Source organism: Propithecus coquereli, unplaced genomic scaffold (genome assembly GCF_000956105.1).
Source record: "Propithecus coquereli isolate 6110/MARCELLA unplaced genomic scaffold, Pcoq_1.0 Scaffold105, whole genome shotgun sequence".
In the NCBI taxonomy this organism is placed as follows: Eukaryota; Metazoa; Chordata; class Mammalia; order Primates; family Indriidae; genus Propithecus; species Propithecus coquereli.
The window spans coordinates 1,851,926-1,874,032 of NW_012134414.1; the positions used below are offsets into that span (position 1 = coordinate 1,851,926).

Genomic DNA, 22,107 nt, shown 5'->3' on the forward strand with positions numbered 1-22,107 from the left:
GGTTTGATTTTTCTTTAATATTTCAATTTCTTTAGTGAATTTTTCTTCCAAGTCCTGGATTTTTTTTGTGGTTTCTTTGTGTTGGTCATACATTTTTTCTTGCATATCATTGAGTTTTCTTACAATCCATGTTTGAAATTCTTCTTCTGTCATTTTAGTGTTCTGAGTTTGGTTAATGTCAGTTGCTAGAGAGCTGTTGTTCCTCTTTGGGGGTGTGCTTTCCGTTTGAGTCTGCATACTTCCAGAGTTCTTTTTCTGGTTCCCTCCCATCTGCATCAGTTGTTCTTTATTGCCTTTAGATTTTCGTTTGAATAATCACATGCCCTGTTTAGTCTTTGAGCCAGTAGGTGGAGTTCGTGGGTGAGATTTGACCACAACCTTTATGATAAATCAGTAGATGCAGTAAAAGGGTTTGCAGAATGACCTTCCTGTCAGTAGGCGGCACTTCCTGGGAGGAGCAAGCTGCAGTGCTATTTTTGGGTCCTGTAACCGGCTCTTGTTCCTCCGGAGAGGCCCTCTTGCAGAGGAATGGCCCTCTTGCACCTCGGGTAGTGGGTGGGCCCTGGGACTTCCAGGTATGTCCTTGTTCTCCACCTCAGTGGGGGCAGGTCCTGGAGTGAGTCTGGGCAGGGCTGTGTTGGGTAAGCCTGCCCTCAGCCTCCACAACTGCTGTTAGCAGGGGTCGAAGGTCTGCTCCTTTGCTTCTTTGCAAAGCTGCTGGGAGGGGCTTAAATGGCTCCACTCAGCTGAAAAGTCTGGGCTTGCGGGGTGGGGCTATCCGAGACCTGCACTCCAGAGCAGGTCTCGCTCCCCTCCACCCTCCCCCTCTCCATGGCCTCTCCCAGGCCTCTGCCAGCAGGCAGGACCTCAGGCCAATGGATCTTTTCTGGCTATGACGTGGGCTGGCAGATTCTCTGCCCAGGATCACAGCCTGAGCTCCGTGTACAGCCCTTTTTTGGGAGGAGCATTGCTGCTCAGGCACACTGATCTGCCCCTGAAGGCACACACTCCTCAGTAGGCTCTTTCACAGATCTCCCTTCTGTGCCCCAGGGCAGTGCGATTGTGACCTGGGTGTACGGGGTCTGGTCTGCAGGCCTGTCCCTTGGGCCCTGGAGATCAATCCCTGACCCTGTCAGGGGGAGGGGTGCTGGTCTTGAATCACCTACAGGGTGCCCAAGCTGGATTGATTTCACTCCACTTTGGGATTTGTCCCACTTTCCTGGAGTTAGCAGGCAAGCAGTACCTGGGAGGGCTGGCAGGTAGGGAGCTCACAGTCTGAGTACCCCTCATTCTGCTGTAGGGCCCCAAAAGGAAAGGTCCCATTCCTTGGAGATGCCTCCGTGTGACGGCTAAATTGTCTCTCTGGGCACCCACGGGTAGGGAAGGGGAAGGAGAGAATAGAGAAATATGGCATCTGCTAATAGGCTCGGGTCTGTGCACGGGGAGGTGCCCCGAGGGAGCTGGGAGCCTGGCGCCCTGTCCGCAAGAGGCCACTGCTCACTGGTGGCAGCTGTCTCTGGGCTGGTGATGGCAGGTCTCTCCAACTGCTCAGGAGCCCACCAACAGTCCGAGATACAAGGGAGGGGAAAGTTATCTGCTCCACCTACCCTTGTCGCTGGTCTCCAAGCCTCTTGGGGACCTTTCTCCTTTCAGTTCTCCGCTGCAACGTCTTCCCATGGAGTCTCCTGTAGTTTCAGGCACCCTTCCTTCTGACCCTCACCCGGTCTATGTTTTTCTGCTAGTTTATTTTTTTCACTTTCTTCTAAAATCTGTCTTTTTTGCAGAGACACTCTGACAGGTGGCTTTTCTCGCCCGCCATCTTGGTTCCTCCCTCATTGTCATTTATTATTTTTAAATGAACTAATATATAGTTTAAACTTCTGTGTTTTAATTTCTACTACACTATCCATTAAAACCGACATGAACAAAATCTCTTTGGGGTCCTCAATAATTTTTAAGCATATAAAATGTCCCTGAGACCAAAAAGTTTGGAAAGCACTGCTTTAACTCAAACAAATGCTTCCTTACAACGCTGAGAGCTTTAGAAGTTGTTTGTAGCAAGGGAGGTTGAAATCATAAATATTTAGGACTTTTAATGTCATACTAATTATACTATGGAAACAACTACCTTTGCCCAGGCTCAGCTTTCTGGACCATTTCTAGTAACCATGGCATTTCTGTACCATACAGTCGTCCCTCAGTATCCTAGGGGGATTGGTCTTAGGACCTTCAGTGGCTACGAAAATCCATGAATGTGCAAGTCCCTTATACAAGATGATGTAGTATTTGCATATAACCTAGGCAGATCTCCTGTATACTTTAAATCATCACTAGATTACTTGTAATATCTAATAGAATGTAAATGCTATGTAAATAGTTGTTATACTGTATTGTTTAGGAGATAATGACAGGAAAAAAGCCTGTACATGTTCAGTACCGATGCAATCATCCATGTTTTCTGAATATTTCAGGCCTCAGTTTGTCAACTGCATGAATGTGGATTCACAGATATGAAAGGCCAACTGTAGTTAATAAAATAAACAGGGAAGATAGACTAGAATATAATAGAATTTCTTCTCTCGTGGTCACATTTCCTACTATTTAATGACTATTTCTAATAATTATTTAACAATTCAGTTGATAAAATACATTTGCACTCATTTAATTTTCATTAAAAATCTTTTATTACATTGTTATCTTCTTTTTATAGATGAGGGCAAAAAGTTATAATTATCTAAAAATTATATAGACAGAAACTGACACAGTCACATGCAATAAACAAGGGAACATGGTATAGAAGAATGTGTTCTTTAGGGTAAGAACTTCATTCAAATCTGTCTACCTTCACTTAATACTGACTATGTATGTTTCTGTCTCAGTCAGGTTTAAGTAAGTTGCCCTGTTTCCTCCTCTGCGAAATGGTTGATATAATTATCAAGGAGTTACGAAAATGAAACTAGATAATCTGTATAAAATACCTAGGGCATAGAAGGTTCTCAATAAATAGTAGCCAATAATATCTGTTATCGACTCATACTTACTACTAAAAATCAGTTCTTTTTTTAGGGCTCTCTTATAAGCCCTGGAAAGGATCATTGCCATGGTTTTGCTGATAACAGGACTCTCAGACCCTTCCTAAATATCAAAAATATGTGGGTAGGAGTCATTCTGGCTGCCCTTAAAGTCATTAAGTCAAGTGGGGGAGGCAGTAGATGAGGAAGACCATGACTAACTTATTTTGTGAAATCTTTCTGCAGGTGAGTTCCTAAGGAAGCTGGAAGAAAAGGAAGCTCTGATAAGCCAACTTCACAGGGAAGAGAGCAACTTCTCTTGGCTGATTGAAGAACTGAGAGGGCAGCTGGAAAAGGAGACCAAAGTAATGAATCTATTATTTCTTACCAGCCACTTGCCTGTGTGTTTTTAAAAGAAGGATGCTTGGTGGGTTAGCCTATATCTTCTATAAAAGAACAAGGAAAAATGCTCTAGAAATTATGGGAGAAAAAAACCATGCTAGGAAGAGCCCTGATGACTGAAGGATCGTACTTAGTGATTCAAATCGCTTCTATAGTTTGTCAGATTTACAGCAAGCAAAGTATGTATTTCCATTTTGCATTAGTACTTGAACAGAAGGTCAACAAGGCTCTTTATGGATTTTGATTCTGAACTACTCACCAAGAAGTGGAATTAAATAAAAGACTAGGATAAAATAAATGGGGCTGGGTTAGCTCAGTATTACTTTTTAGTTGTCAATAAATTATAGAAATTAGTCATTTCTTCCCATGAGGATATGTAATGGTGCTAGAAGGTGACCCCAATGAAAGTGGTTCTTTAGGATGAAAGCTTAGAGAGCAACATGACAGATGTATTCTTTGAGCCCTGGAATTTAAAGCTAATTCTTAGTTTATATTCAAGGCATCTTATTACTAAGACCCCAAAGTACCTTTCTCGAACATGATCTTACTGAAAAAGCATGTATTCTCAAGATGGAAGGGGTTGAGGCTTTGTTTTAAAATATTGTACCATTTTATTCCCTTAATTCTTCATGCTTTGTATAATATACACAAATTTTTAAATTACCACTCCTTCATATCAGTCATATGAAACAGGTAGAACTAGATCTTTATATATGAAGACACAAAGGCTCCAAGAAGACAAATAACTCATCCAAGGTCACACAGCCAGTGACAAACTGTGAAGGCATTTAAGCAGATAGTGAAACGACTTGATTTATATTTTAGCAGCTCTCCCTGGCTGCCTTCCCAGTGACTTCCAGTTGGCCCACAAGTCCCCCTGATCTGGCTCCAGCCTCCTTCTGTGACCTTACCTCATTTGCTTCTCTCCTTTACTCCTCTCCACTTGTCCTGGCGTCCTTTCTGCCTCTGAAACAAGCCACCCTAGTTGCTGCCTTAGGACTTTGATAGCTGCTCTTCCCATTGCTTAAAAGCCCTTCACCAAAATCCTTAGGGGATGATGAGAAGGAACAAACATTCTATATCATGCCAATCTGCCTTATTTTATTTTATTTTATTGGCTTCTATTATAAATTGTATTTATTGATTTATTTATACGTTTGTTTTGTGTATCTCCATATTCCTTTCTGGCTCCTTAGGGCAGAAGCTTTGTCTCTGTCTGTTTTACTTCTATAATACTAGTGCCTAGAACAGATGCTCAACAAATATATGCTGCACAAATGCCACACAATGGTTTTAAAAGTTCTTCTTTTTAAATAAAATAAAATTAAATAAGAGGAAAGATCTCAATTTGAACCCAAATTTATCTGATTCCAAAGCCTTTGTCCTTCTCAGAGTCACCGGGTATTATTGTTCGTCATTTGCCACAGAAGCGTGTCTGGGCTGAGGCTGCCGTGAACTAAGCCTCGTGCCCTCAGAGCTGCGTCTGCCAGAGAAGATCTTTTTTTCTAATTTATGTAAAGGACCCCTGAGGCCTGACCTGGTTCTTAGCTTATCTCCTGGGAATGATCCTGCTATGTTAGCCAGACACCATTAAAGTGATAGAAATGTTCATTAAACACAGGTCTGCTGTCCAATAAATATAGGAGCCACTGCTACACTACAGGTAGCTATCTAAATTTAAATTTATATTAATTAAAATTAAAAATTCAGCTTTGACCACACATTGTACTGGGCACATTTTGAGTGTTCAATAGCCACATGTGCCTGGTGGTTACCATATTGGACAGTGTACATATGGAACAAGTTCATTCTTGTAGAAAGTTCTACTGGGCAGAACTGTTTTAAAGTGATAAGAATGGAGATTTTCAGAGATTTCAGTGTGAAATAAAAGATTTATTGTCCTCATCAATGGACTGAAAAGGCTAGACTAAATCTTAGTGGTTCCTTTTGATTCAGACAAGAATCTGCATCTTGTATATTGCTAAATGTAAATCTTATTGCCTAAATGGCAGTGAATGTCCTCGCTGCTATCTTTGCATTCTGCACCAATTTCTAGGACTCCAGGCTTGTCTGTTGTTGAAGACCGCATAGTCAGGCTGGCATTTCCTTAAATAGAATTTCCTTCCCTGTCTTAATAGCAGCAATTAGATACTCTTTATCCTTTCTCTTCTTGTCCCAAATTCTCTTCCCGGCATTATCTTACTAGGTTCAGATTCAGCTTGAATTTGTGGCAGGTTGTTATTAACCTTATCTAAGTAAAAAAATTATATCACCTCCAAGCCTTTTGTTGTTAATGGTGGTGGTGCCTTTTTTTTTTTAAAACGTGTGTCCCCCTGCAGTCATAGAGTGCCCTTGTCCATGCTCTGCACTCAGCCAGGCATGACTGTGAACTTCTATGAGAGCAGTATGAAGAAGAGCAAGAGGTCAAGGCTGAGCTGCACAGGGCTCTATCCAAAGGCAACACCGAATTTGTGCAATGGAGAATGAAGTACAAAAATAGTGCCATCCAGAGGACTGAAGACTTGGAGGATGCCAAGCGAGTACAGCATGGCTATCCTTGACTGGAGTTAGTCACACGGAGGAGTATGAGAATAATGTGTCTCTAAAACCTCGTGGTATGCACTTAACAAATCCTTGCTGAGTGTGTGAACAAGTCCCAAACCAAAGCTGAAACAATCATCTCTGGCAAGAAGAACATGCTCTAGAGGGGCTAAAAAAAAAGAAAAGAAAAAATATAGTATAAAATGATAGAGACTATAAAGAGGTCCTGGGGAGAGAAAGGAGGCTCTTTCTAGGGGTATGAGGAAAGTTTTCATGAAAGATATGACTTTGAGCTATGGTTTGAAAATGGGCTATCACTTAAAATCCTGTATTTCATTTGGAACACCAAAATAATTGAGTCCATGTGTGTACACGTCTCCATAGATCAAAAGTCATTGTGCCTCTGGTCTACAACTTGTATACTACAAAGCGGTCTGTGAAGATGGACATGGATAGCTGGAAACATGTTAGGATCAGTCATCATGCCTTATGGGGCAAAGTACTCTTTAAAAAGAAATCATCCCCAGGCCACCCCTGAGGTTAGAATGTCAATTTTACAGCCAGTGCCACATAGAGGTTTTAAAAGTTCTTCTCAGGAACTACAGAAGTTTGGGGCTTAGCTGAGTCTAGACTCACTACCCAGGTGTAGTACTGAAGTATTTTGCTGGGAGGTGGAGGAACTATGTCTTTGAGGGAAAGTGTCAAACTAACCCCAGCTTATAATCATTAAAGGTTTACTCAAAAGAATGTGTCCCTATCTTGGTAGCTTGGCAAAACTCCAGGACAGATCAATACATTTCTCTTTAGCTTCAACTAGAAATAATGTTTTTCAGTTCTTCACCTAAATCTTTCAGAGGCATTGCTGTGCAGTTGCTGAACAGCTGCTGTGTTCTGTCCCAGAAGGGGTACCAAGTGATCCATCTCTGTATCTGCAGTAACTTAAAAAGGGCTTTAGAATGACAGATACTAAAAATACCTGCAGTAGGTGTTTTATCAAAACTCTGGACCACAGAAAGTTTTGGCTTTGAACAGAAATGCTTCCTTATATCCAAATATGGCATTTGCTTCTGAAGTAAGATTTTTTTTTCTTATAATGATTGAAGAATTGGGTGAAAGTGACTATCTGTCATTTGGTTTGATGGTTTATTGGAGGGAGGGTGTAAAAAAGAAGGCAAGATTATAGACGACTTTATGAGCACATAGATTTGTTGGAACTAGTTCTACGGTATGTGACAACTAAAGAAAAATAGTGGACAAACATGGCAATATCTGAAGAACCTTTTTGCTTCAAAATTAGTCAAACATCAAATAAAGAAGGTTCTGTCTGTCCTATGCTTTTCCTCTAAATCACCTCGGGGAGGTAGGAAGCTACAAAAAAAATGTAGGGTCTTGTTTGTTTTGTTTTTTAATTGAAATTGAAGGTCTGCCTGCTTTGCTTCCCAGGCTGGGGGTCATATGATGAGTGAATTCAGCAGAATCAAACTCATCCGAGACCTAATTTACTGCTTCTGAGTTCTAAGTTCTCCAGGGATAAGGATATAGTTTCTTAATTTCCCCTTACATATTCTAGGCAAATAAGTAGGTGCTATGTTTGGCAAGTTAAGGAGCAAAATAGTCATTGGTATTAAATGTAGAACAAAATTACCAGGAAAACGAGGGTGACCAATTTGTCCAGTTTGCCCTGGACTTTTCCTGTTTTAGCCTTGAAACTGTCACATCCTGGTGAGATCTCTCATTCCAGGCAGTTCCAGGCACTCCCAGGCAAACCAGTATGATTGGTCACCTATTTCCTGCTATCAGTAGAGCATTCCCAAAGTAGTCATAATAAATATGATTATTTTACAGGACTCCAACTATCTTAGGTTGGGTAAAGCAACAGAATTTCCTCTTAACAGTTAAGAAAATGAAGCAATGAAGTGAAGTGACTATGGTTAGAAAGTCAGTGAACAAGGAGTTGTTTATAGCCCAGATCTTTCTTGAATACAGGATTCCACAAAAGAGGACTTTATTACCACATTGCTTTGTTCGCCTAGTTGCGTGGTCCATGTTAATTTCCGAGGACCTTTTTTCTACTTAATAGCAGTAGATTAAAAAAAGCTTTGGCACATTCAGTACCTTTCATCTAAGAGGTATAATGAGTGAGTAAGAATAGACTGCCAGCATCCCTGCAGGAGATGTAGGGAAGAAAACACATTTCGTCCATTAGAATTCCTGAGAGCAGTGTATTATGGGGGTGGTGGAGGAAGCACTGTAAGAAACCACTCATCTCAGCAATGCTGGAGGACAACAGTGGGGGCCAAAGTACCCACTAAGAGCAATAGGACCTGTTAAGTGAACACAATGATGAGATGGATTTGGGTTTATAGGTCTGGGGAGAGGAGCTGAGTTGGAGAAGAAATTCAGAGAGAAGACGGAATTGTGGTTTGTTTAGGAGCCACATAAGAGGGAGAGAAAATGAGCACGAGAAAGCAGGAGAGTGTTCCTTAGAAACAACACAGCCAAGGAGCTCTTAAGCAACTAAATGTGCCTACAGATTTTTAAGTTGCTTACTGTTGTTCAGTACAATCTCCTTTTTCCCATTTCTTATGAAATTGTCAATAAAGTCAGAATTGCTTATTAATGGTTTAGGATAAGCAAATATTTATAGGAATTCAAAGAGATCCTGAGTTCCAAGTTCAGGTTGATGGAGGGTGTGGAAAATAAAGACCACGTGCACACAGGAGCCAGAGGATGGTGGTCAGCAGACATCTAGGTTCTTCAGGTGCTAGGAGGTCACTTTCAGACATGAGCTGCTTTCGCTTCATCCTATTAAGCCAGCCCCAGAGGCCGCACTGCTTTGTACCCAAACACCGTCTTTAATCCAGGACGGACTTGATGAGCTCTCAGAGTGTTGTCGCTTCACTGCCCTTTGGGTGTCCCCTTCTTGGGAAGAAGTTGGCTATCAGGTTGCAGGAGGCTGCTGAAGACATGGAGGTGACCAATTCCAGAAATGCCTCCCTGGAAAGGGCCAGGCACTGGCTGCAGCTCGAGCTCGAGGATGCCCTGTCGGACCTGGGGAAGGCTCACTCTGCGGCTGCCAAGCGGGACCAGAAGCAGCAGCAGTCTGACGAGGCCCTTGCCGACTGGCAGCAGAAGCATGGGGAGTCCCGGATGTTGCTGGATGCTTCTCAGGGGGAGGTCCAGGCTCTCAGCAGTGAGCTCCTCATGCTCAAGCACGCCTATGAGGAGAGCACCACGGGCCAGGAGACACTCAGGAGGGAGAACAAGAAGCTCCAAGGTACTCAGAGCTGGGCTCAGAACAAAGCCTGAGCAGGGAGCTCTGGGAGGGCCCTGGTTACGGGCCAGGCTGTCTTCTGTGAGCACAAGACTTCCGCACTTCCGTGTTCCCATCATGTTTCACTTTTCAATTTTTAATACTTCTGTTTGATTTTTTTTTTAACTACAGATTTTATTTGTATTAAATTAATTCTAAAAGTAAGACTAGTTTCCTACCTTTAGATTCAGTTCTGCTCTGTAAAGGAAGCCACTGTTAAGAATTTCTTGATATCCATGGCCTTACTAAGATTTTCCGTGTATATTCTGTATTCATCTGCATATTTTTTACCCAAATTACATTGTTCTACACCTTTTACTTTTTCACTTATGAACATATTTTCTAATTTAATAAATATTTCTATAGCCCATACTATGTATGTGTTATATATAGAACAGTATATAAGACCTATGCTGTTGTATATGTAACTATTCATTGTTTAATTCTCAGAACAGTCTTAGTGTTAGTTTCCTCATCTGTAAAATGGAGTTTATATTGGTCATAAGATCAAGTAACTTGTCCAAATTCACATTTGATAAGTAGCAAATCTGGGATTTGAGCCCAGTCAGCATGGCTCTAGCATATATGCACTTAACTACTGAATCATGCAAACTTCCCATGTACCTTATGGTTCTTTGCATGTCTATACATAGAAACTTACCACATATTTTTTAATAGCTATATAGCATTTCATAGGAAGGATGACTATCATTCAACTAGACCTTATTAATTTTAAATCCAATTATTCACAAATATAAATAATCCTATATTGTACATCCCTGTACATGTATTTGTGCACATGTAAAAATATTTCAGTAGAATAGATCCCTAGAAATGAAATTGCTGGGTTAAAGGAATGAATTTTTAAATTTTGATATACTGCCAAACAGCCCTTCAAAGAGGCTGCCAGCTTACACCAGCACCAACAGTGGGGTGCATGAAAACCTCAAGATGCTCTGGAAGCACGTTCATTATTACTGGAGGCATAAATGAAATTGCTTTCTCTGTTGACCTCCGTAGTCCAAGATCAGATCACTGACTGTGTGAGGGGTGCTAGAACTGTGGTTAGAAAATTTTAGCTGCATCCAAACCACCTGGAAGGCTTGTTAAAGCACAGATGGCTGGGGCCACCCCAGGGTTTCTGATTCAGTGGGTCTGAGATGGGGCCTGAGAATTCACATTTGCATTTGAATTTTGTAAGTGAAGCCTGGGTCTGAGGTGGAGTTTGGGGCTGAAGAGAGCCTTTTCAAAACATGTTTCTTTTGGTAACTTTTAAAGATTCTTGTCATATCACATCATAGCCCAGGATCTTAGCACTGGAGGAGCAGGTGACCTCTTGAGCCGCCCTCCACTGTCTCTGGACTGGGCAATTCCACAGTTCTTAGGTACTAGAGGCTTCCTTCATGAAGAGACAGAACCGACAATAACAATATCAGGTGGCAGAGGTTTTGGGATTTCTGGATGCCTTACTCTCTCTGCCACAGGCTTGTGTTCATGAGAGCCTAGCCAAAACTCTCAAGTGCTTGAGCTGAAGCCAGTCTTCTCTGATCCCTGTCCGATTCTCTGGCCTATCTGGGGGCAGGCCTGGGCTGCTGGCAGACACTGACCAGCTTGTGCTTTAAGTTCCTGGCCCAGCTGAGCAGTGGCTGACACAATGGCAGCCACCGGTGTTGATAGCTAAGCACTTCCACTGGAAGCGTAGGTATTCCAGGTCTGTGTTCCTCCAGGTGGAATCTGGCATGGCTCTGACAAGCAGGCCCGCCATGTAAAGTTGTACAGGTTGTCCAGTGCACAACACTCTAAGAAACACCATCCTTAACAATTGTTGTAGAAAATTTTCTGATGGCAAAAATAAAAGGGGATGACTTTTTCTAATTTTTAGGTCCCATATGGACTAGTGATGGCCCTGCCATCGAGTTACCAAAGGGGGGATCCCAGTGGGCCTTTAGGAACCATCTGCTCTGCCTGACATCATGGGTCTGAGACTTGGCCATTCACTAACTTTGCTTTTCTTCCCTCTCTCTCCAGAAGAGATTTCTAATCTGGCAAACCAGGTTAGAGAAGGAACCAAGAACTTAACTCAAATGGAAGAGGTCAAGAAACTGATTGAACAAGAAAAGACCGAAGTCCAGGTGACCCTGGAAGAAGCAGAGGTATCATCATCAGCAGGGGGAAAAGAAAGTTTTCATCATTGTGACGCAGCAGCAGGTCTGCGTTCTAGTAGCCACAGCAACAACACGGCGACACTTGTTCCAGTGTTTACTACATGCTAGGCACTGTGCCAAATGCTTGATGTGCATTTTTTTATGTAATCACCCCAGCAAACTATTGTCATCATTTTATAAAAGAGAAAATTGAGGCTCAGAGAGCAGGATAAACAATAGTGAATGCAAATTTCCTGATTATAGTAAGAACAGGAACCATGCCTCTCTTGTTCACCAGTGTATCCCCAGTGCCTAGACCCTCACTGCTCAAAATGTGGCCCATGGAATGTGGCATGGACATCACTTGGGACCTTGTTAGAAATTCAGACTCTCAGCTCTGTCCCCATCTCTGTTGAATCAGGATCTGCATTTTAACAAGATCCCTTGGTGGTTCATATGCACATTAGTATTTGAGAAGCACTGGCCTAGAACATTGCCTGGCATATAGTAGAGGCTCAGTAAATATTTGTCAAATGTCAAATGAATAAATATCCTCATAGCTGCTCCCTTTTTAAAGAGTCAGTCAAAACAACCTTTTCTTAAAAAAAAAAAAAAAAAAAACTTTAGGTGTTTTAGTTTTAAAAATGAGATTCAAAGTGATGCTCTCAAACATTTGTCTCTGAAAGCTCATCTTTGTGCAGATTATTTGACCGGAGTGTTTTCAGTGCCATGGTTTAAAAGTTTAGGAAATATCCCTGGATGTTTAATCATGTTAGCAGCTAAAAGGACCACTAAGAAGACCTTTTGCCAAAGACCATAAACTGAAAAGGAAGTTACCCAGTCGTGGTTGTTAGGTGGTTAACAGGCCCCACGTAGCCTCTTTCCTCTTTCATCTTCCTGACTCAGCTGGGTGTCAGGTTCTCACTAAGCAACAGACACATTAAAATAGCCCCTACTCACCCACCCAGCAGTAGAGAAAATGGGTTTTGAAAGGCGTGGCAGTCAATTTTACGCAGGGGCCTTTTGGAAGGTGTGGTAGTAGAAAATTAGACCTCAGAGGACTGCTCTGTGCCAAGCATTGTCTGTTAAATTCCCCTCACCATTTCCCTTCTGGAAACAACCTGCCAGGCAGACGTGTCCATGTTACCCTGTGTGGGGAGTTGTCAAGCAGACAGCATTGACCCAGCTCCTGCCCTTTTCTGCGTAAGTGTTTCCCAAGCCATCTGCATTGATAGGGAATCCTTTCCGTTGGCAGTGTAGTGTCCCCTAGCAAGGCTGGTCCTTGCACAGTTGGTGAACTTTGGTGAACTTTGTTTTGTTTACTTGTTTGTTCCCTTTGATTCCGGTCATCCCGGCTTGGGACTTTTTGAAGCCACCACCTTAACCCAAAAAAGTAACTTTTATGATAGAAATTTCAAGCACTATGACAAGCCAATGAGAAATATAATAGGCAGGGACAATTTTAGTCTTGTATAACACAGAGGCATCTTCATATGTGTAATCAACCAGCACTCATGTCAGAGGTGAGAATGGTATTAAGGCCATAGTGCTCACACCGTTTGGTACCACTAGATGGCAATATCTTCTATCCTCATTTCCTCAAGTTCCATCTTCAGCCACATCCATAAATACTTCATCAACTTGGACATGTATTTGTAACATCGGGTTACTTATTGTCCTGGGTGAGCCTTTATGAGAAACTTTATCAGATTTTTTTAAAGCCATAAAACTCAAATTATCCCAGGATACCTTCTCTAAAGATTCACTTTCTCAGTACATTTTAGAGGGTTAGAGGTGACAGTTTCCCACTAAAGGAACTATACCACTCCCTCTGAGGAAATTGCCATCCAAGGATTTGTTTTCAGTTTACTTTTTTTTATTATTGAAGGTAACGTCAAGAGAGCAGCAAGGGAGGCCTTATTAAGATTCCCAATATCTTATTTTTATTTTAAAATTGCTACTCAGTTTTACTTTCTACTTTTCGTGGTCTGTGCTAAGCACACCTCAAGAGAGGCTATAAAAATGACTTCTACCCTCAAGACTGTCCATAGTTAATTGACCAAAATTGTTTCACCCTTTGTGCCCTTATATTACCAGTATCATCCAAGTGTTTTTTAGGTTTCTTCTTTTTCTGTATATATTTTATCTTTGGGACAGGCTTTAAAGATTTATTCAAACCTACACTTTTAAGATTGAATTACCTTTATGACATTCCTGGCAATAATTGCCTTGGCTATATTTAAACACTCAGAGGGGCAGGAGATCATCCTACCTGTCAAACAATCCATTTGTAGTAGTAGTACTAAGTATGGTGATGATGACTCACATTGAGTGTTATGTGTCAAGTATATGCTAAATTTCTTTATTGTCAATATGACAATATCGGGGCGCTGTCCTGTTGCTTGTTTTCTGAATGCATTCACCTTTTCCCCTATCCCTCTGCCATGTCCAGATATAAACAAAAGATTCCAGGTAGGAGTTGTCACCTTCTTTGTTCTAGCTTCAGTGCTTTTATTGATTCATCCCAAAGATGGAATATGTTAGAAAAAGTCAAGAGTAATACACTTAAGAGTTTAAATATAGCCACAGGCAAGATTGGAGTTTTCTATTTTAAAACATACTTTGGAATTCTAGCTCTTGAGCTACTGCTGAAAGACCCAGGAATGTCAAAGCTGTAAGTAAAATGACAAATGAAAGCAATTATTTGTCTCATCCTGTTTCAGTCTCTAGGGACCTGACTTGAACCTAGATCTCTCCCAGCCAGTCTAAAGAGAGCTACATTAGTGACATACATTTTGAGGAAAAACAACAACAACAACAAAACAACAAACTTTTGTCCAAAAGCGGACTTCATTTAGTGCCTTTTATTTATGCATTTCAGGGAGCCCTGGAACGTAATGAAAGCACACTTCTGCATTTCCAGTATGAACTCTTGGAAGCTAAAGCAGAACTTGAAAGAAAGCTTTCAGAGAAAGATGAAGAAATAGAAAAATTTTAAGTATTTGATTATTTTGATGAGCAACAGTTTCATATTTGAGAATGCTTGGCCGATCTGAACTCATTGTGTTTGGCTGCTTTTCTGGCTTCTGTTACTTAGTTTAAATGCACACTGGATTATTTCCGGTAAGTTCACCACTATTAATATAAAGGAGTACCTATACCCCATTCCTGCCAGTTTGTATCATTTTCCTATATTCAAGCAGCTTCTCCTCTCACTGAGACTCAAGATAACACCCCAAAAACCGATTATATGCAGAAGGACCGTGTAGACTGTCTGGGTCTTCCTATAACAAGTCTATTTCTTGGGCATTCAATAAATTGATAATACTGAACCATGGAGGAAAAACTAAAAAAATTGAAGCAGTACATTAAAATTAATGTCAGATCAGAGTGAAGTTTTCACACAGCCCTGCCTGTACCTGTAGCCATTTGTTTGAAGAAGGACAGAAGCCAGGAGGAGCTAAGCTTCTTATTGAATCCCCGTTGAAGCAGCCGCGTCTTAATAGTCAGGAAACTGAATTAGACAAGGCTCATGGGTCGTAGGATTTTTTTTTCTTAGCTTTTTCATAACAAGCTGATGACTTTCGACATTTCACTTCTTAGCCTCTCAGTGAAGTGAAGGGATAAAAGCGGCCCCTCTGTGTCATAGAAGGTGGTGAGGAAGATCAGTGAGCTAATGTTGGCAAAGCACTTCACACGCTATAGATCAAAGGCACAATTATAAACACATGGAATTAACGATGGTGATATTAGCTATCTGATCTCCTTCCTTAAGTCAATGCTGTATGTCAGCAAGGAAAATCATTTGTGTCTGAGGTTCAACTGACAACTTACTTTCAGTGTGTTTGTTAAACAATTAAATAGACCCGTTAACACATTCAGTCGAACTGACCTCTTTCCCATAGCCATTTTCAGACGGAACTTGCACGGGGTCAATTTTTTAATGAGGATGTCAAGCCAAATTTGGCTCTCTTTGTGCTTTCAGTTATCTCTGCTCTCACTCGCTGGCCTTTTCCTCTATAGGACTGACTGTGGTGAAGAATTCTGTTCTACTTAAGAGGCTCTGAGTCAGTGTCTAAAAGAATTTTTTTGATGAAGGGCAAAAACATCGGGCCTTGATATTTGCCCTAGTTCCTTCCACAAGGAACAAAAATTGAATGTCTCCTGTGCAGTCAAAAAAAAAAAAACAAACCAAAACTGATTTCAAGTAATGTCAAACCTGTGCCTATAAATAAACCCAGCTGAGAAAGAAAAAATGATTCCTCTATAGGACTGACTGTGGTGAAGAATTCTGTTCTACTTAAGAGGCTCTGAGTCAGTGTCTAAAAGAATTTTTTTGATGAAGGGCAAAAACATCGGGCCTTGATATTTGCCCTAGTTCCTTCCACAAGGAACAAAAATTGAAAAAAAAAAAAAAACAAACAAAACTGATTTCAAGTAATGTCAAACCTGTGCCTATAAATAAACCCAGCTGAGAAAGAAAAAATGAATCCTCAGAGAGAGAGTCTGCGTCTTGTCAGGAACATCTGAATTTGTGGAGCAGTTCACCAATTATAATAATGTTAGCGCAAAGGAAGTTGGAGATCGGAACAGCGAGGGCTGGGAGGAGAAAGAACTGAAGACTAGGCAGGAGCTGTAAGGGACTGAGAAAAGAAGGGGCGAGCTGGAGGCAGGGGGCGTGAGCCAGTCATAAGTCTTAGTTAATGATTCAGAATCACTATAATAGATACATCTAGAGAGGAAAGATGAGCATATCTTACAAAATATCACAAATGCCATCCCAGAACCTTTCTGTTATGAATGCAGATTGTATCAAAATGCCTTGGTTGAAGCTGGTGGTTTAATTTGACTTCAGGTCTGGCAGGGGATCTTGAGGAAACCGAATAGAATGTCAGGGAAAATGAGCAGAGAGTAAGAGCCCAAGCAATCAAGGATAAGCCAGGGAAGCTTTAGAAAGCAAGGAGAATATTACCTGAGGGCAAGATCAGGTTCAAGGTCCTATGCCCACATAAAGCTGTAGTAGCTCCACAGAAACTGAAGAAGCCCAGTAAGATAGGACCCAGTAAGTCAAAGGGACCAAGACAGCAGACAAGGAGACCCCCAGGCAAAACCTTGATAGTGCAGAGACGGGGTAACTCATTCTCTGCTCCTAGTTCTCTCTCCCATCCTGGTGAGGACGAATCCTGAGTGATTCGGCCTGGAGCCTGTTGTTGGTGAAAGTATGAGCAGATGGTATGTGCGTGATATGTTTCACTTGTCAACAAGTATTTTGAGTGCTTAATGTTCTCCAAACACTGTGCCTAATATTCTAGCCAGGGATTCCTAAACATTTATGGATGATAGGGTATTTTATTTTTTATTTCTACAAATATCGGCAGAGCTAGAGGTAGCGAGGTGAGAGTGCAGTCACTGATGGTAGGAGAGGAAGAGCTTTGGTGGCTGGCTTTGATCTTCCCATCCTAGACACGGGAAAGGAGACCAGATTGAAGGCCAACTGGTGGCCATAATTGCTGTGTGAGTTGAGCCCTGCTGCAAGGTCCAAGATTGGGCTGAGAGCAAGCTGGTCAGGTGTAGGCCGGGTCTTCAGAGACCACCAATTACATTCCTCTTCCAGCTATTCAAAGAAATACTGAAATGCATGAGAGTCCTCTAACTGGTCCAGAGCCATGGTGTGCCTGGCCAGTATTCTGTTCTCCCTAGACACACCCAGAGAGGTGCTTTTAGGAATGAGGCACTGAAATTCCTTGCTCTCTGCATTTGTTTTGTTTTCGTTTGGTTTGATCACCTATAGAAGGGTTAGGCAAACCTTTTCTGTAAAGGGTCAGATAGTAAATATTTCCTGCTTTGCGAACCATATGGCCTCTGTGGCAACTGCTCAACTCTGTAGTTTTAGCTTGAAAGCAGCCAGACCCAATAAAGCCAATGGCCATGGTGGGATTTGGCCGACAGCTCATAGTTTACCTACCTGATCTGCAACCTGAGGTATCTAGTAATGTTCCATCATCTTTTCCTTCCATAAGTCCACTCCTCTGAACTCAGTCATGTCAAATTTTGCCATGTGGTCTTCATTTACATGCACTGACTTCATTTTTTTTTTAATTGTCTGAGTAAGTCTCAGACAATAAAAGAATATGTTGAAATCTTTTCCCATTTCTAAGGAAACTATTTTAGGATGTCTTTGAAGAGTAGAGAGTCTCAAACTTAGACATGGTAGCAAAATAACTTGTTAATCATTTTAAAGCTGAATCATGTATTTGGATTAAGTAAAATGTCTCATTTTTCTGATATAGATGAGCAGTTTTGTAAGAGGAAAAATGACCTATTGAACTGTCAATTTAAAGTCATTAGCTTTTCAAGGTTTTTAGCTTTTATCCTGATTTTTTTTCTTTTGCATTTGGGTTATTTTTTTAACTTGTACTTCACATTTTAGGAAAAAGAAGGAACTTCTTACTCTGTTGCCTGAGGTCCTGAGTGCTTCATTTTTCTTAAAAAATGTACTTGAGGGAGTTTTCATTTTAAAAATTTCTAGACTCTGCATGAAATGTGTTGACTGTTTAGCAGCCATTCTCCAGGCTGGTATTGTACCCATGTCTCTTAAACCATCACACATTTTACTTATCTGCAGGCACTCATGAAGTTTCATCAACAACTGTGGAAAAAGTGTGGTTTGAAACATTCAGTTTATCTGCTTAAGTAGAATGTATTTCTGTGTAGAGGATTTTGACACCAGGCTAGGGATGCTTTAGCATCCCTGTGTAAGGAGAGTCAGCCGTGGGAAAAATGAGTTTTCTCAGTGTAAGACAGAAATGTCTACAGCTTTTAGTGATGTGGAGTGTGAGCATCCCTGTGTTGGTTTGCTAGGGCTGTCACAACAAAATACACAGATGGTGGCTTAAACAATAGGAGTTTATTTTCTCACAGTTCTGGAGACTAGAGGTCCAAGATCAAGGCGTTGGCAGGTTTGCTTCTCCCGAGGCCTCTCTCCTTGCTTTGCAGATGGTCACTTTCTCGCTGTGTTCTCGTGTGTTCTTTCCTCTGCGCACATGTGTCCCTGTAATCCTTTCTTTTCTTATAAGGACACCAGTCCCATTGGATTACAGCCCTACCCTAGTGGCCTCGTTTAATCCTTATTACCTCTTCAAAGGCCTTATCTCCAAATACAGTCACATTCTGAAGTCCTGGGGGTCAAGATTTGAACATATGAATTATTTTTGTGGGGGGACATAATTTAGTCCCTAAAAATCCCTTTTAACTTTACATACTGACATCCCTACAGAATTCTGATCTGGGAGCCGAACAAAAGCCCAGGGCCTAAGGATAGGCGTGAGATGCTGACTTCAGCTTGCGGAGGCCAAGGAGATGGGGTTGGCAGAGGACAGGCACTAACCCTGAGCTCTGTAACCAGAAAGAGTTATTTCCCATACATTTCCATAACTGCTTCTGAGAAGGGTGGTCATGAAAAGTGGTGCCTGTCATCTACTCACAAGCTCTGACCACACTCCATCCTGCAGGTTACATGCCTCAGAGCTCAAGATGCAGGCTTGATGGCAGTTCAATGTGGAATCTAATTCTGGCCCAAGATGAATACGCATTTGCTCTTTGTGCAGAAGGACTCTATGAGGAAGAAGAATAGAAAGGCTTTTCCTTCTTCTGCTCTCTCTTATCTGTTCAGCACTAGGGCCGTGTTTCATAGAGTGAGCTTAACAGGGCATGTGCTAGTTATGCAAGTTAAACTGTCCCAACAATCACCAAATCTCAGTGGCTTAAAACAATAAGAGTTCATTTTTGCCTACGTCTGGGTCCAATGTGAGGTAGGATGAAGAGTGTGTCGTTATTCTTCAAAGTCATCAAAAAGCCCAGGTCCCTCCCTTCTTGGGATTTCATGACCTTCCATATGTGGCTGCCAAGTTTTCTAGAGATGGAGAAGAGAGTACAGGATCACACAAGTGAATATTTGGATGAGCCAGGCTTGGAATGGTACACTTCACCACTGCCCACAGACCACTGACTGGAATTCAGTCACGTGGTCCCAAACTAACTGCAAAAGGGTTGGGAAATGAAAATTGCCGTGAGTTCCCCCAATTTTTTTATTGCCTTCCTAAACGCACAGCTGTTGTCCTAGCTTCTGTCACTTTGCAAATGCCTTTTCAGGTCAGGGATTTTGTTCTTGCAAAGGAATATTTAAAGTAATTCAGGCCGGGCGCGGTGGCTCACACCTGTAATCCTAACAATCTGGGAGGCCGAGGAGGGTGGAATGCTCAAGGTCAGGAGTTCGAGGCCAGCCTGAGCAAGAGCGAGACCCCATCTCTACTAAAAATAGAAAGAAATTATCTGGACAACTGAAAATATATATATAGAAAAAATTAGCTGGGCATGGTGGCGCATGCCTGTAGTCCCAGCTATTCAGGAGGCTGAGGCAGGAGGATCGCTTGAGCCCAGGAGTTTGAGGTTGCTGTGAGCTAGACTGACACCACGCACTCTAGCCCGGGCAACAGAGCCAGACTCTGTCTCAAAAATAAATAAATAAATAAAGTAATTCAATATTACACAATTGGTTTTCTCAGCCAATCCTTGAGTGTACTCTCAAACTCCTAGAGAAAGATAACCACACTATTTATTCTAGGAGAGTTGTATCTCCAGGCCAGGAGAAAAGTGTTGTTGCATCCCAGGACTTGTTCCAACCTGGGTGGCTCTTTCCTGCTTTGTTCAGAGAGATTTCACCATTGAAAGTAGTTTAAATAGTATGGCTGTCTGGAAGAGCATCCTTAGCCACTCTGGGAAACCCAGGTGTTTGCCCTAGACCATCCTTTTGGGGGTTTCAGACAAGACTAAGTCTACCCCACAGAAATCTCAAAAAGATTCTGGTACTTACCCTGATTCTTTGAGGAACTTCGTCTGGAAACCTTAGTCTGTCATGGTGGACATATACTCACTAACTTCTCACCTTCTCTGCTTTTAAAATGAAAGCCCTTTAGACTCATTTTGTTAATTATTTAAATTTTTTTTTTGGATTTTAATTTTTTCCTGTTTTCTAAACTGTTTTGAATATAGCAGGTAAATTTTCTTAATTTGGGTGTGTGATTATTTTTTCCCCCCTTGATTGCTATTCTAAAATTAGGAGGAAACAGCAGTGTGCTTTTGACTCCCTGCAGTCTAGTCTAGTCTCCCTGGATTCTGAAACTAGGAGCAGAATTGAGGCTACCCAGCTGCAGAAGAAGACGGAGGGGGACCTCAGTGAGATGGAACTTCAACTTAGCTGTACCAACCGGAGGGTGTCAGAGTCAACCAAATCCCTGGGTCAGCTCCAGATTCAAATCAAGATATTTTCAAACTGTAATAGTGGGTAGGAAAGGGTGGAAAATGCTTCTGCTTATGGAAGCAAACTAAGCAACAGATTGTGTTGAGACATAAAGGCAAGGACAACAAATCTAATCCCTTAAGAGTGAGGAACATGCTCACATTCAAATAGGTGGGACTTTGGTCAGAGCATCCGTGCATAAGTGCACATCCCACATTGAACTCAGGCGGATCTGTGCTCTCGGCCCATATTTTCTCTTCCAGGAGCTTCAGATGCAACTGGATGACAGCACACACCTGAATGGTGACCTGGAAGAGCAGGTGGCTCTGGCTGAGTGGCATAACTCTCTTCCTCAGTCTGAACTAGGGGAGCTGAGGTCCTTGTAGGAGCAGATGGAACATGGGAGCAGGCTGGCAGAAGAAGAGCTCCTGGAAGCCACAGAAAGAATCATTCTTTTACATACCCAGGTGGGGCCCTTGAACTCTTCCCATTAGCTGAGTCCATTGGTTGAAGGTGGTCGTTCCCACACTAGGGCAGTCTTGGACCATGCACGGTTGCCATGTTGACTCTTGACTGTGGCCCATGAAGCCTGGGGACAGCCTGTGCAGCAGAGCAGTGGTCATACTCTCCATTCGTTCCCAAGTATGTTAGCTCCCTCAGACTGCTGTAACAAAGTACCACAAACTGGGTGGCTTGAAACAACAGAAATTTATCTTCTCACAGTTCTGAAGGCTCTAAGTCTGAAGTCAAGGTGCCAGCATGGCCATGCTGTCTCTGAAAGCTTTAGGGGAATCCTTCCTTGCCTCTTCCTAGCTTCTGGTGGTTTGCTGGCAATATCTGGCATTCCTTGGCTGACTGATGCATCACTCCAACTCTTTGCTTTCACATGGTGTTCTCCTTGTGTGTCTTCACAGCATCTTCCCTCTATGAGGGTCTGTCTCTTTCCACGTTTCTACTTTTTATAAGGGTACTAGTCATATTGGATTAGGACCCACCCTAATGACCTGATTTTCACTTGATTACCTCTTTTCCTTTTTTTCTAGTTGCTTTGTAAACAGAATAAGACCCTATTTCCAAGTAAGGTCACATTCTGAGAAATTGGGGGTTAGGAATTCAACATATCTTTTTCTGAGAGACAGAATTCAACCCATAAAACCAAGCTTTCTACAGAAAGATGTGCTGTCAGGGCACTCACAGCCAGAATGCTGGGGAGAGAGGGATGAACCTTCCCTAGTGTTCCAAGACTGCTTGCCTGGTTCTCTTGCTCTCTGTAAGCCACATGTTCCCCTACCATCCCAGAATTAAAAAAAAAAAAAATACTCCTGCCTTAGAGCTAAGAGATCTCTAACAATTCTGAGTATCTGCTAATGAATATGATGAGCTGTCAGGATTCTGGCT

At 42.0% G+C, this 22,107-nt stretch overlaps 1 protein-coding gene across 1 annotated transcript in view; it reads left to right on the top strand.

Moving 5' to 3' along the window:
* Positions 1 to 22,107, top strand: part of MYH15 (myosin, heavy chain 15) — a 171,122-nt gene that overhangs the window by 129,832 nt on the left and 19,183 nt on the right. Inside the window, 7 exon segments of the mRNA XM_012645946.1 lie at positions 3,258 to 3,376; positions 5,753 to 5,953; positions 8,886 to 9,231; positions 11,296 to 11,420; positions 14,293 to 14,404; positions 20,526 to 20,729; positions 20,971 to 21,176. Coding sequence (XP_012501400.1) covers positions 3,258 to 3,376; positions 5,753 to 5,953; positions 8,886 to 9,231; positions 11,296 to 11,420; positions 14,293 to 14,404; positions 20,526 to 20,729; positions 20,971 to 21,176 — 1,313 coding nt within the window.